The sequence below is a fragment of the Scophthalmus maximus genome, chromosome 5 (genome assembly GCF_022379125.1).
Source record: "Scophthalmus maximus strain ysfricsl-2021 chromosome 5, ASM2237912v1, whole genome shotgun sequence".
Lineage (NCBI taxonomy): Eukaryota > Metazoa > Chordata > Actinopteri > Pleuronectiformes > Scophthalmidae > Scophthalmus > Scophthalmus maximus.
In genome coordinates, this window is record NC_061519.1 from 12,994,192 (window position 1) to 13,008,263 (window position 14,072).

Sequence of the window (14,072 nt, forward strand, 5' to 3'; positions counted from 1 at the left end):
CTTAAGAAATGCTGGTTCTGCTCTTTTTCCTCAGAAAAAAACTGTCACATAGTTGCATGTGGCTGCCACAAATACAAATTATTATAAATAAAATTCTTATTTAAACAACATCCTTTTTTATACTACTCACAGCTAGAAGGTTCCAGGTCTGAACCTGGGGTCCGAACGAGGCCTTTTTGTGCCTGCGTGTGTTTTCTCTCCAGCTTCCTCCCTCAGTCCAAAGACATGTACGGTTGGGGTTAGGTTCAATGGAGACTCTAAATCACCTGTATGTGTGAACGTGAATAGTTGTTTGTCCCTGTGATAGACTGGCCACCTGTCCAGGGTGAACCCCGCCTCTCCCCCAATGTCAGCTGGGACTGGCTCCCTCAACCCTCAAAGGATAAGCGGTATAGATGATTGACTCATGGATGGCTGCAAGATGTTTTTATTTTCAATGGTATGATATTCTATTGTAATATGAATAAGATCTCGTTAACATGTGAAACTTTTCAATCAATTTTTAAAAATTTTTTTGTGATGGTGACAGTGTTATGCTGCAGTACTTGCCTGCAGCTATCACTAAGATTTGCAGTTTAGAAACAGGGGTATTTTTTGGGCAGTTATTTAAACATTTATTAATGTTTAATATTGAATCCATTAATCCTAGCGATATGATACTACACTGTTAGTTTGCCTGTCTTGGTATTTGGCGAAAATTACCTCTTGGCCCCAAAACACTCCTGACCTGTCTGTGAGTAAGTTTTTAAACACGCACCATTTACGTCCAGTATCAACTGAGATAATGAGTTGGGTCTTTAAGAGGATCCTTGTGCTAAAATGTCAATTCATAATATTTACTTTACACATTGAGTTTCATCAAAGTATCAGTGAGAAAACCTGGGGCCAGATGGTGTTCCATCTTCAAAAAGCTGTGCACAGTGCACATAGAGGTGGAGGGAAGGAGGAGACCAGTAGCTGATTATTAATTTTTTTTATTGCCTTGTTGTGTAACTTAACTTGTGTGGGTCCATCTCCATCTCCACCGGCAGAGTTGAGGCGTGTCTCCACGTACACCACGAGGAACCCGCATGTCGAAACCCAGGCTCCTCAGTTTCCTGCTCAGGCCGGTGTTTGGCCCGCGTCCCTGTCCCAGTCCGTCTCCACTGCCTCGTCGTCCCAGATGGTGGACGTCTCTGTGTCGCTGAAGTAGCCGGGCTCTCCGGTGAAATGTGTGGGGAAGAGCAACAGAGGCTCCACCGAAAACGCTCTCAGCTCCCTGTGCCCGAAATACTGCATGTAGTCGTCTCTGAGGCGACAGGGAAGTTGACATGTATGAAAATGATGAACAAGGCAGTTTCACCTCACTTTAGACTGAATACATCAGGTCAACATCTGAGCACATACACAGTGGATGAGACTCACTTGGGGTGCTTGTTGAACATGATCGGTAAAAACTCATCAACAGGCAGCATTTTGTGGAGAGGTTTTGCCCGCAGGAGCCTTTTGGCCCCCTGCAGGGACAGGACATAACCCAGGGTCCAGTAGGAGTATCCTGGGTGCACAAGGTTACGGACTCCCTTCACCCAGTTCTCTGGCTCCTTCACTTGCAGTCGCTTACGACCCACATAACTTCAGGGAGACAGGTCAGTGTGTGTGTGGGGTGAAAATCTATTTTAAAGAGACATAGTATGTAATGGTCATATGAAAAGTGTTTTCATAAATTCCCTTACATCAATTCCCAGTCGAGTCCCACCCTCATCACGCTCTCCATGATGGCTTGCAGCCTGCTGCAAAATCTGGGCTCAAATCTCACGTCATCCTCCAGCACAAGCACCTGCCGCAGTTTCTGCTGCACCACCTAGGGGGCGACGCACAGCAGCCACGAGCATCATCAACTGTCTTATGTCTAATCTGTCTACCAACTCCAGAGCACTGTGCTTTGTTCATGAATCAAACAAATTAATGACAAAACACATTGTGTGGTAGTACCTGCTTCCAGATGTTGTGGTGGCTGAGGAAGCAGCCGATCTCTCCTCTTGTCAGCACGCGGTCTGAATACGGGTCTTTGTACCCAGGCAGCATGTCGATGCCCATGGCCTGCAGCTGAGAGGAGTTCAGTGCTCTGTGGACAACACATACAAATCTCCTCACTATCAGTGAGAGACGAGAGAGAGGCAATCGATTCCTGACAGTTGGAGCCTTGCTTCTCATTTAATGCTTGAGACATGGTCTTTAATAGTGGGATTTTACCATGGTTAAAATCACAGCTTTAAAAGATTGTATTGAGAAGTATTGACCACAGTGCATATCTAATCTGTTACAACAGTCATGTATTCCAAAAGATATAAAGTTTCAAAGGTACTTTTTATGCAAAACAGCCTCATTCAGGTTGTTTAAAAAAGGATTAAAATATATTACAATATATGGTGTAAACACCATTTTACTATTGGAGTTGGTAAAGTTGGAACAGGTGTATTTTGATTCTTGTTTGACATTTGTCTATACAAACCATCATGTTTTACAGTTGTAGGGTTTTGAGCAAAGTAACTTACTAAAAAGTAATCTAAATATTCATGTAAAAGTAAAAATACCTCACACTTGTCACTGGTTACTTTGCAGATTAAAAAAATACATACTAAACTAAATATGATGCATTCTATAATCAGTAAAAAAAATATAATCAGATGTAACATACACACATTAAAGTCTGATGGGGATGATTTAAAATAATAATATCAATTTTAATTATTTATATTGATAATACTTAACTCTTCACATAGTTTTAACTCTTACTTGTGAAAACTATTTCTACCACAGCATTACTACAACTGTTACTCTATGCCGTACTTGCCGTCCACGGCCTCTGTCAAGGAGGCATTGATACCAAGGACGGCCAGAGAACTCAACATCCTCTCCCGCCGGTCTGAGCGGCGCTTCAGGTTGATCAGAAAGATCTAGAAGTGGAGCAGAATAGAGACACTGTTCAAACCACACAACACTTTACATCTCGAGTACATCTGCTCAGCCACTGAAAATGAATCTGCACCTCATCAAATCCCATCTTTCCTGGGTCTTTTGGTGCAGTGTGCACATACTGTGAAGGCTCCATGGTGTAGTCAACTGGAGGGAAACACACACAAGCACACACACAGTCAATGTGCCTTTCATGGGGATAGGGGGGGGCAATAGTTCCACATCTAACTAATGTGAAACTGTCCAAGAGGAGGAGGGCGTGAAATAAAATGAGAGGCAGTGGCCTTTAACGAAGAAGTGAGACATGTGTCAGGACTGTGAGAGCAAAAAGACCAAATATGCTCACACAGAGCAAGGAAACGGCAAGCAAAGACTTAAAATTCTTCCTGATATTCAGAATTCTTATGGGGTCAACCACATCATGAACATAAAATGGGAGTAAGTGCGTACTCAGTGCCTCTGTCAGCGTGTGGGCAAAACTCTCTTGCTCCTCCTCCAGAGTCTGGTCTTGCTCGAGAGGCACCGGTAAATATCCATGACGGTCCCGGTTGCACACGTACATCTGGACTCCTGCAGAGGAGCAGACGGAATCAGGTCTCAGTGCAAAGATCTCCTCGTCGTTTGAAATGCAGCGGCTGAGGAATGTCACCACTAGTGGGAAATGATGTAGTCACACCAATCACAGTCTGGTCCACATGTTATAAAAGTGACATCACTTTGCTATTATGGGAGAGTTATATAGACCAGTTGTAATGAAATTCCTATTTAAGTGGATATTAATCATATTCATGTCTATAGATAGACATTTAATTGAATACTCGTCAAGATAAACGTGTACTACAATAAAGATGTTACTTAAGTTAATCTGGTTTCTCATCTTTGACATGCATTCAAATTGACATGCATTCAAATTTTAAAGCACAATATGTATTGTTGCATAGAAAAATTATATTGAAAATCATAATTTACAAAGTGTCTTTATTCATTCCTAGATATTGTTTTAAACTTAAATCATATAACTTTCACTCATACATTAAAACCTACTGTAATGTACTGCACACTGTGAATACCGTATTATTTCATTATATTTTTTAAAAAATTGGGGAAATCATAGAAATAGTTTTATTCTGCTGCCGCCCCTGGTCACGGACTTATGTGAGAAAACCTCCAAAGGTCTCTGACACAAATGAGTTATTCACATCCAGCTCGGTAACATTTGTATATCTCCTGCTCTACACAGGATAGATTTATCACAGTGACAAACACACTGGTTGCCACTAATGACAGCTTACAAAAATCATATTTAACAACATAAATAAAGACAAATTTTGACAAAAGCCTGACCTGCTTGCTTTGCAGAGAAAGCAAAGGTCATGATGTCGTCCAGGTGGTAAGGGTACTCCGGGTGAGGAGGATGGAAGGATAATGCTCGGCTGGCTCTGCGCCTCAGGTCCAGCAGGTAGGTGGAGTGCACCATGGGGACGGCAAAGCAGCCGCGCCGCTTCCACTGACAAATGGGAATATATTCTGGGGTTCGTCTGTAGAAGCCCTGTGTGGGTATCAGGAGAATTGAAGCAACCATATTCCAGTTGCAGTCATTGCTATGAGTATCGTGGAGTTGCCATGTTTTGTGTGTCTGTACCTGCGGAGTCATTCCACACCAGAAGTTGGAATAAAGACTTCTTGATTCCAACATGGGTGCAACAATCGTCCGGTTCTCCGCCATCATGTCAGAGAGCACATGGCGGTTTGTCAGCAAGTTGTCACTGTCCACAAACTGAGGGGGGGGGGGGGGGGGAGATATAAGAATAACACTGTAGATGTATGAAATGATACAACAGACCTTAGATAAATTCTCTGAAGAATCTGATACTTAATTCTTGTCTCTCAGGGCGTTTGACTGTCTCACCAATATGTAGTCAGTCCACAGTCGTCTGGCAGCTCTGAGTGCCGCCTGCTTTAACTTCATCACATGGATGAACCGAGAGTCGGGCCAGTGCTTTAGACCTTGCTCGTCTGCATAAGAGCTGAGAGGAAGAGATGGATGGAATAATGGAATTATTGTGTCAGTATCAGAAGATCAGAAGAGATCTGGTTTACTGCCACTCCAATAAACATGTTCAAATAAATGCAGTGGCTGCCTCAGAGAGATTCCTCACCTTGGTTGCTCCATTGGTCTCCACTCCACAGAGTGGTACTGCTGCTGGACTCCTCTGAGCCACTCCTCAAGCATGGCTGTGCTGTTGTCCACACTGTGGTCAGAGGACGCCCTGAGATCACAGAGAGAATCACTGAACTCTTTCTTTCTTTCTTTATTCTGTGTGGAGTTTCCTCACTTGTCAGATAATGGCGTATTTACTGATTAATAGCAATGTCAACTGTAAATAAAGAAAAGACTTACTTCTATTTGTGTAAACTCTTTCAGTCAAATAAACTCTTCAATAAAACATAATTTCATTTAACTTTTTTACTCCTATTTTTCCACAGAAAGATATATAGATTTCTAAATCACCAGATAAATGCAATGAATAAAGTTAACAGTACCAGATGGCAATTCGGTCCTTTGGATAATCCAGTCTGTCAATGCATCCCAAGAAGTAAGGGAGGCTGTGCTGTGTGTTGCGTGCAAGGATGGTGATCAGCACTGTGGGTTTCAGGAGGGTTTCTGTGCTGGCGGACAGGAGAAAGAGTCTTCCAGCCAGAATCACAATGAATAATCGGAGTCCCACTAAATCAGGAGGAGGCATTATTCCAGCAGGGCACCTATGTGTCTCTGTGCCCTCCGACTGGTGCAGCTGAGTGAGAGAGAGAGAGACTCACACACACATGATAAAACACACAGACACACACACACACACACACACACACACACACACACACACACACACACACACACACACACACACACACACACACAGAGAGAGAGAGAGAGAGAGAGAGAGAGAGAGAGAGAGACATATCCACATAGATGCTTGTAAATATTAATAATACTAATATTAATGATGTCTAATGATGACCAAACAATCTGATACCAAAGTCCAGTAGCAATTCTGGAGCTTTTCTAATTTTCATAACTTTATTAGTAGTGACAACACTTTAGACTTCTTGCCCATGTGGTGCTTTCTGTATTTATATTTTTCTCTCATTGTTTGTGTGTGTGTGTGTGTGTGTGTGTGTGTGTGTGTGTGTGTGTGTGTGTGTGTGTGTGTGTGTGTGTGTGTGTGTCTTTTACTTTTTGGGGGGTTTCAGCAGTCTGACTGAGAGTCTGACAGGCTGCGCGGAACATAAGAATAAAGTTTCCCACCCGGACGACTTTCGCTGTCGCACGCCGGTAGAACCTGAACGCACGGCTCCCTCACGCCGGTACAGACACAGATGATCCACGGTCACAGCAGCAGTAACATTAGCAGCGGTAGCGGCAGACTGACGGTTAGTCTAGTGGTGAACATGTCTCGCGCGTCAGACGGAGAGGACGTGTCCGAGAGGCCTCGTCCTGCTCCTCAGAACTGGATCCTGCTGCATCCAGCGGTGAGTGCAGCTGTTGGAGGAGCCCGGTGCTGCGTTCAGGGGTCCGCTGCTAAATGGTGCATTAACGAGTTTGTTTTTTCTCTGTGGCAGTATGAACAAATGAAGAAGCTGGAGGTCGGGGACAGCGAGCAGCTGCACGCAGCGTTCCTCGTGTACATGGACCTTACTGAGGGTGAGTCTCACCGGATGTAGAAGATGTTTCAGGGGGGCCAGTGTTTTGTATTATTTCTGTCAGTAAACACAGAACTGTGGCATGATATAACATAATTTTTGGCATCTAGATGCTGTTTCAAACATGTGATTCTAGTGGGGAAATGTAAAATCTGGTATAAAAGTGACATCTCACATTTGCTCCTGTTAATCGCTCAACAAAATCACCACGAGTGAGGCTACACACCTCAGTCTGTAGACCCACTCTCACACACTCACGCTGCGTTTCTTGTTCCCCACAGTGCGTCGGTGGAAAGACGTGTCCTGTGTCAAGAGTCCTGAGCTGCAGGCGGTGTTGTTGGAAGGGAGGGAGAAGGAAGGAGCACCCATCCAGACTGTCTTTCCTCTTCCCGTTCGCAGAGCTCTGTGCCACAAAAGGTGACAAGCCCTCGGGCTGATGAATTGATTCTTTTTTGTTGTGAATTGACTTTTATTACCACAGTCCTCCTCTCTGCTGTGCAGCTTACGACATGTGCTGGACCGAGGCTATCCCATGCTCCTGTGTGCGGTGGCGTCCGACTCCACCCTTGTCTACCAGAGGATGACCGACGGGTTGGTGACACCCGACCCGCCTGTAGGCCCCTTCCAGGACGTGGGGCGCCGGCAGCACCGGAAGAGACGGCAGCAGCACTGAGCAGCTGGAGGTAGAAGATGATGAACCAGAGACCGTCAGAAAGGGAGAGGCTGAAAGACAGTCGGTCGGTCGGTCGATCTGTGTGAGATGCTTTTAAGATTACCACAAGGACAGACTGACAATTTGCAAGCAGGTGCAACGGGACCCTCCCCACGGAGGCTAAAGCCTGTGATTCCCTGGCAATAAGAACTCACTGGTGACGCTTTACATTAGTGATTTTCAGAAGAATGTCGGGTTGTGAACCAGTCAGCCAAAGAGTAAGACATATTAATCTTTTGTTCAGGAAGGGAAGAAGTGATATTACCTAATAATTCTCAAGAAAAAAAGAACAGCGTTTAAAGATTGCTTTTTGAAATTCTTTACATAATTCAGGGAATTTTGGGGGGAGATTCATGATTGTGTAAATTGTCTGGTGACCCCTCAGATTTATCTTGCGTGTCCCCGGATGCTCCCAAACCCGCTGCATTTGTGAGATGTGTTGTGTTGCACGAACAATGCAAAGTGGAACATTTGCTCGTAAACCCTGTCACCGCTGGTGACGTGACCGATGAGCCACGACCCTCAAATGTACAATGAGTCGGACAATCAACAAAAGAGCCCAACTGTTAAATGGTGCTCAAGACTTATACCACAAATACAAATAAACCTTTTTGTTTAAATGTGGTTATTAAGGAATTGTGACAGGAAAACTCAACCAGACAGAATTAGTCTGTCCCTGATAATAAATGTTAATTTTACTATTCCCTTTTCAAAACTGAAGGACCCTGTTCTGAAAGCATCATTGCCAGATGAACAACAACACAACGCTGTCAGCTGTGTGGATAAGTTACAGAAAACACTTTTAATTTTTCTAGAAAAACAAAAAATTCAACTTACAAACTGAACGCCACAACATAACACTGGTGAGCAAAACACATGATCGGACTAATAGGTGACGTGGCAGTGTCCACCCTGCAGGGTTTAACATGGAACAGATACCGAAGCGGGGGCACGTCAGCGACCCGGCTGTGTGAGTGCGTGTACGTCGTTTTAATGGTGCAGCAGTGTCTTGATGAGAGGAAGGACTCGACTACGTGGGACAAAGATTACAACACTTCAGCCCTGAGCCTTATTTAAACATAAATACTCAACAGTAACAGACGTGGTCGGACAAACGCTGCACTGGTCGTCTTGCTGTATAAAAGAGGTACATACTGTGTCTCGGAATGCAGTAAGTTTCCAACCTGTTCAGGGAAGAGCTCAAGGACAATACTTTCAAAGTAATGCAGATAGAGACACCGTTTTCACTTTGTCAGTGTCCACAACAGTGCTGGTCATTTCTCGCTGTTGGATTTTTAACAGTCTGTGTTTAGAATGTCTACAGGAAATCTGGACAACTACCACGTATATTGACATCTCAGGAGTTTTTTTTCTCCAAACAGAGAAAGAGAAGTGGGTTTTCCTCAAGATCCCAATATTTCAATGGCTTCATCAGTAGAAGTAAACCTCAATGCTCTCTCCCCTCGGAGAGCTTTGCACACGTATAAATACTGAACCCTCTTTGATTTCGATTTTGAGTCTTTCTCAGGGTTTAAGCCAGAACAAAGCAGGTTGCGGGGCAGGATGTCAAAAAGGTGCTTGATCCAAGTCAGTGATCCATTCTTCTCAGGCGTGTACATATAAAGGGACAGTGGGAACAAGACAGATTCCCCCTTGGATATGATATCATATGGTACGGTCCATCCGTAACACTGGAGTGACAGTTCCTCTCATTTTGGGACTGATGGATGCATGACCACAGCGCTATGTCATGTCCTCCTCCTCTGAGCAGTAGTCCCGGCCCTGGATATATTACAGAGAAATGTTAATTTTCTCATGCTTTAATTTGCTGGTGTGCATTTCTTAAGATCAACCAAAACGAAATCAGCATCACAATATTAATGTCATTCAATATTCATATGAACAAAACTAGGTCAAGTAGGTACATGGCTGGGGCGTTTAAAGTCAATATGCGGAATTGAGGATGTAGTTGAAAGCTGTGAACAACTACTTTAAAGCGAGGTCCTGCTTCTCGGCAAATGTCGCCTAATCACGGAAAAACATGCTTACTGGTATATTTGTGATGTCATCGTGTCGCATTTACTCTCCTACATTCTGTGCTCACAGCTCACCCGTCTCCCGCTATGGCCAAGTTTAGTCATGTGCTTTAGCTCTAGGAATAGTCGTGGCTGTTCCACATTTCTTCCATTTAAGAGACTGTTGAGGCCACTGTGCTCTCTGGAACCTTTAAATGCAGCAGTTTAATTTTCACGTTGTGAAGCCTTCTTCAGTTCTGTGCCTCGACACAATCCCGTCTCTGAGCTCTGCAGGATGTTGGTTTTTTTGCTCTGACCTGCATCGTCAGCTTTGAGATCTGTTAATGTGGACGGAGCCCCCTGCAGAGGAACAGGTCGTAAGTTGCCTAAACCGCTCAAAATCCGGTCGCACTGCAGTGCCGTCAGGAAAACCCGTTTTTCAACAATACTTTAAATAGCCACACTGGTGGAAAGCACCGGACGGGACAGATTGAGGCTCTTTTGTGTCATCTGTCCCGTCCTCACTTGACACAGATTTGCTCCAGGGAAAGGATTAACCTCCATTATGTCATTAAGCAGCAGCTTTTTTGGGGGGGAAAAAACAATATGTGATGCTCCAATGATGGACGTCGTTATTCCTCACCTTTTCAATTTTCTCGTCCAACATCCTGAAGAATTCCTGCTGACTCTCGGAGGAGTGGATGCTCCTGCAGGGAGACGTGTGTAAAGCGGGTCAGAGCCGTGCAGTGTAACTCTACAGCACACATGTAAATGTATGTCGGTGATATTTGAACGTGCCAAACGGCCTCGTCAGTCAGCGACACTTACAGGATCTTATCGTTTCCGTTCGATCCTGTGTCGTCCGTATGTTGGCCTCTCCCAAGGAGAGCACTTTTCTCCTGCGGGACACCAAACAAATAAATGTTTTTCTTGTTCTATACCATTTTACAAAATGGAAAACATGGCCTGAGATTTTTTTTAAACAACAACACAGTAACTAAAAAACTCTACGATTGACAGATAATTTCTTATTTGTGGTTATTAAACATAGCTGTTAATATAGTGTGAACTAATTAAAATTTGTCTCTAAAAGTGTCTGTTATGAATAGAAACTGCACTAATCAGATGTCTAAATATTATGTTTTTGTCATGACATAGATTGATGACAAATTTACTTTTTTGGCTGCATTAAAGGCTGTACATTCCAAATCACAGAGAGAAAGAAAACAGTAAAATCACACACGGTGCTGTCCTGGCCGTCCACTCCACCATCTTCTCCACTGATGTACTTGACTCTCTCCACTCCTTTCATCTTGTACTCATCTGTGACAGTGGGAGACAGATAGGCAGAAAGGAGGCACATCTCTTATTAACACTGTAGCAACTGTAGAGGCGAGTGGCGGGCGCACAAACCACTCACAGCCGCTCTGATCAGCGCAGTCCTCCGGGTTTAATAGTTCTCACAGTTCAGCACTTGGCAAAGTAATTATGTGCTTGAATTCTCATGCTGCAGACCAAATCCCCTCTTAACAGTGGCTGGCAAGCGGCAGACACATGAGCCGCCAGTCTGGTTTTTGTGAGCGGCCCCCCCCTCCTCCACGCCACTCCCACGCACTTACACAGGAAATGAAAATAGAGATACGATGCGTGGTAACAATGTTCTGATGGGCACATAGAGCCGCAGCACGTCACGTTAATGCTGCGTCGATTTGAATATTGCAGCTCAGAGTTGTTTACACCTTATTGTTCATCTGCAGCAGCTGTAATATCTGAAATAAGCGTGTGAGATTAACCTATTAACCTACATTAGTTAAACCCCTGTGATGGGCAACGTTTGTCTCATAGATGAGAGTATCACACCTCTCTTTAAAGGGGCTATATGTTTGTTTTCTCTTCCGTCAAACTTGTTGTTTTTTTCCAGAGTGGGAGGAGGTGATGCTTCAGTCATCGTGACAGGACAAGAGTTTATAATAGGTGTGTAAAAGGCTCCTAGATTACCTAATATGGACATTTACTGCCCTCTGCCCTTGTTTATAACACTGCTTGTTGCTGTGTGTGTTTGTATGTGTGTTTGTGTGTGTGTGTGTGTGTGTGTGTGCTAATATTTGTCAGACCCAAATCTTTCTGTTAGCAATTGTTTGGCTTATTTCTGTGTGGGGAGCCTAATAATATTTAGTTTGCTGTTCCTCAATTCTGTGTAGTGTCTTGAATTAGAACATAGTGATGTGTGGTTTAACAAATGCGGCATTTATGCAATAAGTCACGTTTCCCATTACTGCCCATAAAGGTAAGTGACTTTCAAAATGTACTTTAAAGTGGTAATCTTGAGTTGTCACTTAATTTGCTGTTGATTGCCTAAGCTCTGATTGATTTGGATATTTGATTATTATTAGGGTAAATTTACTTCTGACTGAATATGCTATTGCTTATGTCCCTTTGCATAGAACCCTACACTGAACAACAACAAGACAAATGGAGTGTGGTGATAGTAAGCGATAGCTCACAACGTTCCTGCAAGATTGATTAGTAAACAGTTGTTAATGCCGATGTTTCTATGTAGCAAAAGCGAAATTTGTCAAGATTTGTTGATTTTCTCTCTTTTAAAATAATATCCAATACTGCAGATATTAGGATTTAGAGTGTTGGTCAGACAAAACAATACAAGACTCTGGGATTGGATGGATGAATTGTGAGAGACATTTTTAAAGACCAAACAATTACTCAAAATCATTCCCAGATTTTTTGATAGTGAAATTAACTCTCATTTGCAGCTCTCGACCCGATCCATCTTAAATATGATGGTGGCGTCTTATTTACTCTTACTGTTTGACCTTTCATGTGCACCGGCCTTTAATACAGCACTCATTACCGGGCCCATCACTATCTGACGACATCAGGACCTGAGAACTTCACAATTATAAATAAGTAGTTAAGTTATGTGCAGTCTGGTGTGGATCTATAGTTATTATTTGCACTGTGTATGTATGCAAACGTTTGGATTGGACTTCTGTGTGTGCAGACTGACCGGAGTGGAGGTCCCCGTTGATGTAGGCTTTACTCTGGCTCTCCTCACCGTTTGGCACGGCAGACACCTGCTTGGCCGAGGTGCAGCCCATCTCCTCCTCTTCAGCTGCTCTCCTCCTCAGCCCTGGGCATGACGGGCACGCCTGGGGACAGGGGTGAGGATGGCAGGTGAATGTGGTTAGATCCAGGGTGTTCACAAACTTATTTTAGTGGGCACCAAGCAGCAGGGAAAAAGAAGAAGAAAAAAGCCTCAGATCTCAGACAGGCCTATTGATCCGTCTCTGGGGAAATCATCTGAGGAGCATCTGTGGGGGTGGCCCCCTCTGATCATCACACCCACCAGGACAACCCTCTTTACAGGAAAGAAAGCGAACTACTCTTCGTCTGGCAAAGGGAGGAATCCCCTGGACTCCGGCATGTGAACCAATCATTTTCATAATCAATTAGTCATGAAGTGCCCCGCCCTAGGATTAAAACACAACGCAGGCATCTCGGGGCGACTCGCGGAAAGACAACACAGGTCGTCGGTGCTGCCGGGCTGTTCGTGAGTCCCGCACACGCCGGTCTGGGGGCGACGTGCGCACGGCGGTGCCAGCTGCACCGCAACAATGAGGCCTTTCACGCAGTCCGGGTGCCACTGTGCCAAGACGCCGGCTCGGAGGATTAAACTGCTCCCGTCTGCATCCCTATATATCGGCCTGTGCGCTCCCATTAACAGCGCATTAGACCAATACCCTTGATTGGAGACTTTGGGTGTTTTGCATGAGGTTCTGTGATGTGATCGATCCCCACATGGCCGGGTCCGATCGCGGACGCACAGCGGAGTGTCAGCTGCAGAGTCAGCTGCTGCTCACACATCACCTCATCCTCCTCGGCATCACCTCACATGTGCACATTAATGTTTAGGTCAAATAAAAGCTGCAACTTGCATCCTGTTCACGGGGATTCCCTCCCCCTTCCTTCACTTTGAGGGAAGAAAATAATGAACACGAGAAGTCAGAATACATGTATTATTATTATTATTATTATTATTATTATTATTATTACGTAGCTGCAAAATGTCACCCACGGTCTCGTTTCACGCCACATCGCGGTAAAGAGGGTATCGACGACGCAGCCATCGCCCCGCCAGCAGGAGCCGCCGGGGCGATCGGCGCACAAGACCGGGGGCCAGATAAACAAACAATGGGTTGCGACGGAGAAATGTACCTCTGTGGTTCCTCCATGGTGCAGGGTTCCTTCCTCAGGTTCGGGTCGCGGGGGAGGGGGGGAGGCTTCACTCCAGACAGAGGAGCCGCACAGACCGAGGCTGCTCCTCTCGGCTCGACGCGGGCACCCGCAGCGGTGCAGCTGCAGTCAGTCCGTCTGCCAGCTGTCTGGTCGGACCGCTGCTGGAGCTCATGGCCTGGTCACGGTGGGAGAGTGATCCGAGCAGCGCCCGCTGAGGAGAACACACCGCCGCGAGTCGAACGACTGCGAATACGACTGACTATGTGTTTTCTCTCTCTCTCTCTCATGAATTACTACTATTCGCAGAACCTTAAAACAATCCACATCTCCCCGTGCGGGTTCAGCGGCGTCCCCTTCCTCTTTCTCCCTGCGATGGAAATCTGACTGCGATGTTGTATTTTTTTTTTTTTTTTTTTTTTGCAGTTGCCACTCGGGCC

General features: G+C 44.9%; 3 protein-coding genes across 3 annotated transcripts; 1 reads left to right on the top strand and 2 right to left on the bottom strand.

The window, feature by feature from the left end:
- Nucleotides 1-993: 993 nt before the first annotated feature.
- colgalt2a (collagen beta(1-O)galactosyltransferase 2a) lies at nucleotides 994-5,808 on the bottom strand. Its single transcript, XM_035634533.2, has 12 exons — nucleotides 5,500-5,808; nucleotides 5,115-5,225; nucleotides 4,865-4,982; nucleotides 4,598-4,732; nucleotides 4,300-4,504; nucleotides 3,406-3,525; nucleotides 3,029-3,102; nucleotides 2,830-2,936; nucleotides 1,972-2,104; nucleotides 1,713-1,840; nucleotides 1,405-1,611; nucleotides 994-1,288 (listed from the first exon to the last, which is right to left on the bottom strand). The coding sequence occupies exons 1-12, from the start codon at nucleotides 5,700-5,702 to the stop codon at nucleotides 1,102-1,104; spliced, it is 1,728 nt and encodes a 575-aa protein (XP_035490426.1). The 5' UTR covers nucleotides 5,703-5,808; the 3' UTR covers nucleotides 994-1,101.
- A 455-nt stretch (nucleotides 5,809-6,263) lies between these two features.
- tsen15 (TSEN15 tRNA splicing endonuclease subunit) lies at nucleotides 6,264-7,986 on the top strand. Its single transcript, XM_035633051.2, has 4 exons — nucleotides 6,264-6,483; nucleotides 6,574-6,655; nucleotides 6,936-7,071; nucleotides 7,156-7,986. The coding sequence occupies exons 1-4, from the start codon at nucleotides 6,331-6,333 to the stop codon at nucleotides 7,325-7,327; spliced, it is 543 nt and encodes a 180-aa protein (XP_035488944.1). The 5' UTR covers nucleotides 6,264-6,330; the 3' UTR covers nucleotides 7,328-7,986.
- A 163-nt stretch (nucleotides 7,987-8,149) lies between these two features.
- Nucleotides 8,150-14,032, bottom strand: zgc:55943 (uncharacterized protein LOC406337 homolog). Its single transcript, XM_035633052.2, has 6 exons — nucleotides 13,615-14,032; nucleotides 12,407-12,548; nucleotides 10,625-10,704; nucleotides 10,210-10,280; nucleotides 10,025-10,088; nucleotides 8,150-9,148 (listed from the first exon to the last, which is right to left on the bottom strand). Exons 2-6 carry the CDS (start codon nucleotides 12,495-12,497, stop codon nucleotides 9,110-9,112), a joined length of 345 nt encoding a protein of 114 aa, XP_035488945.1. The 5' UTR covers nucleotides 12,498-12,548; nucleotides 13,615-14,032; the 3' UTR covers nucleotides 8,150-9,109.
- Between the last annotated feature and the right edge of the window lie 40 nt (nucleotides 14,033-14,072).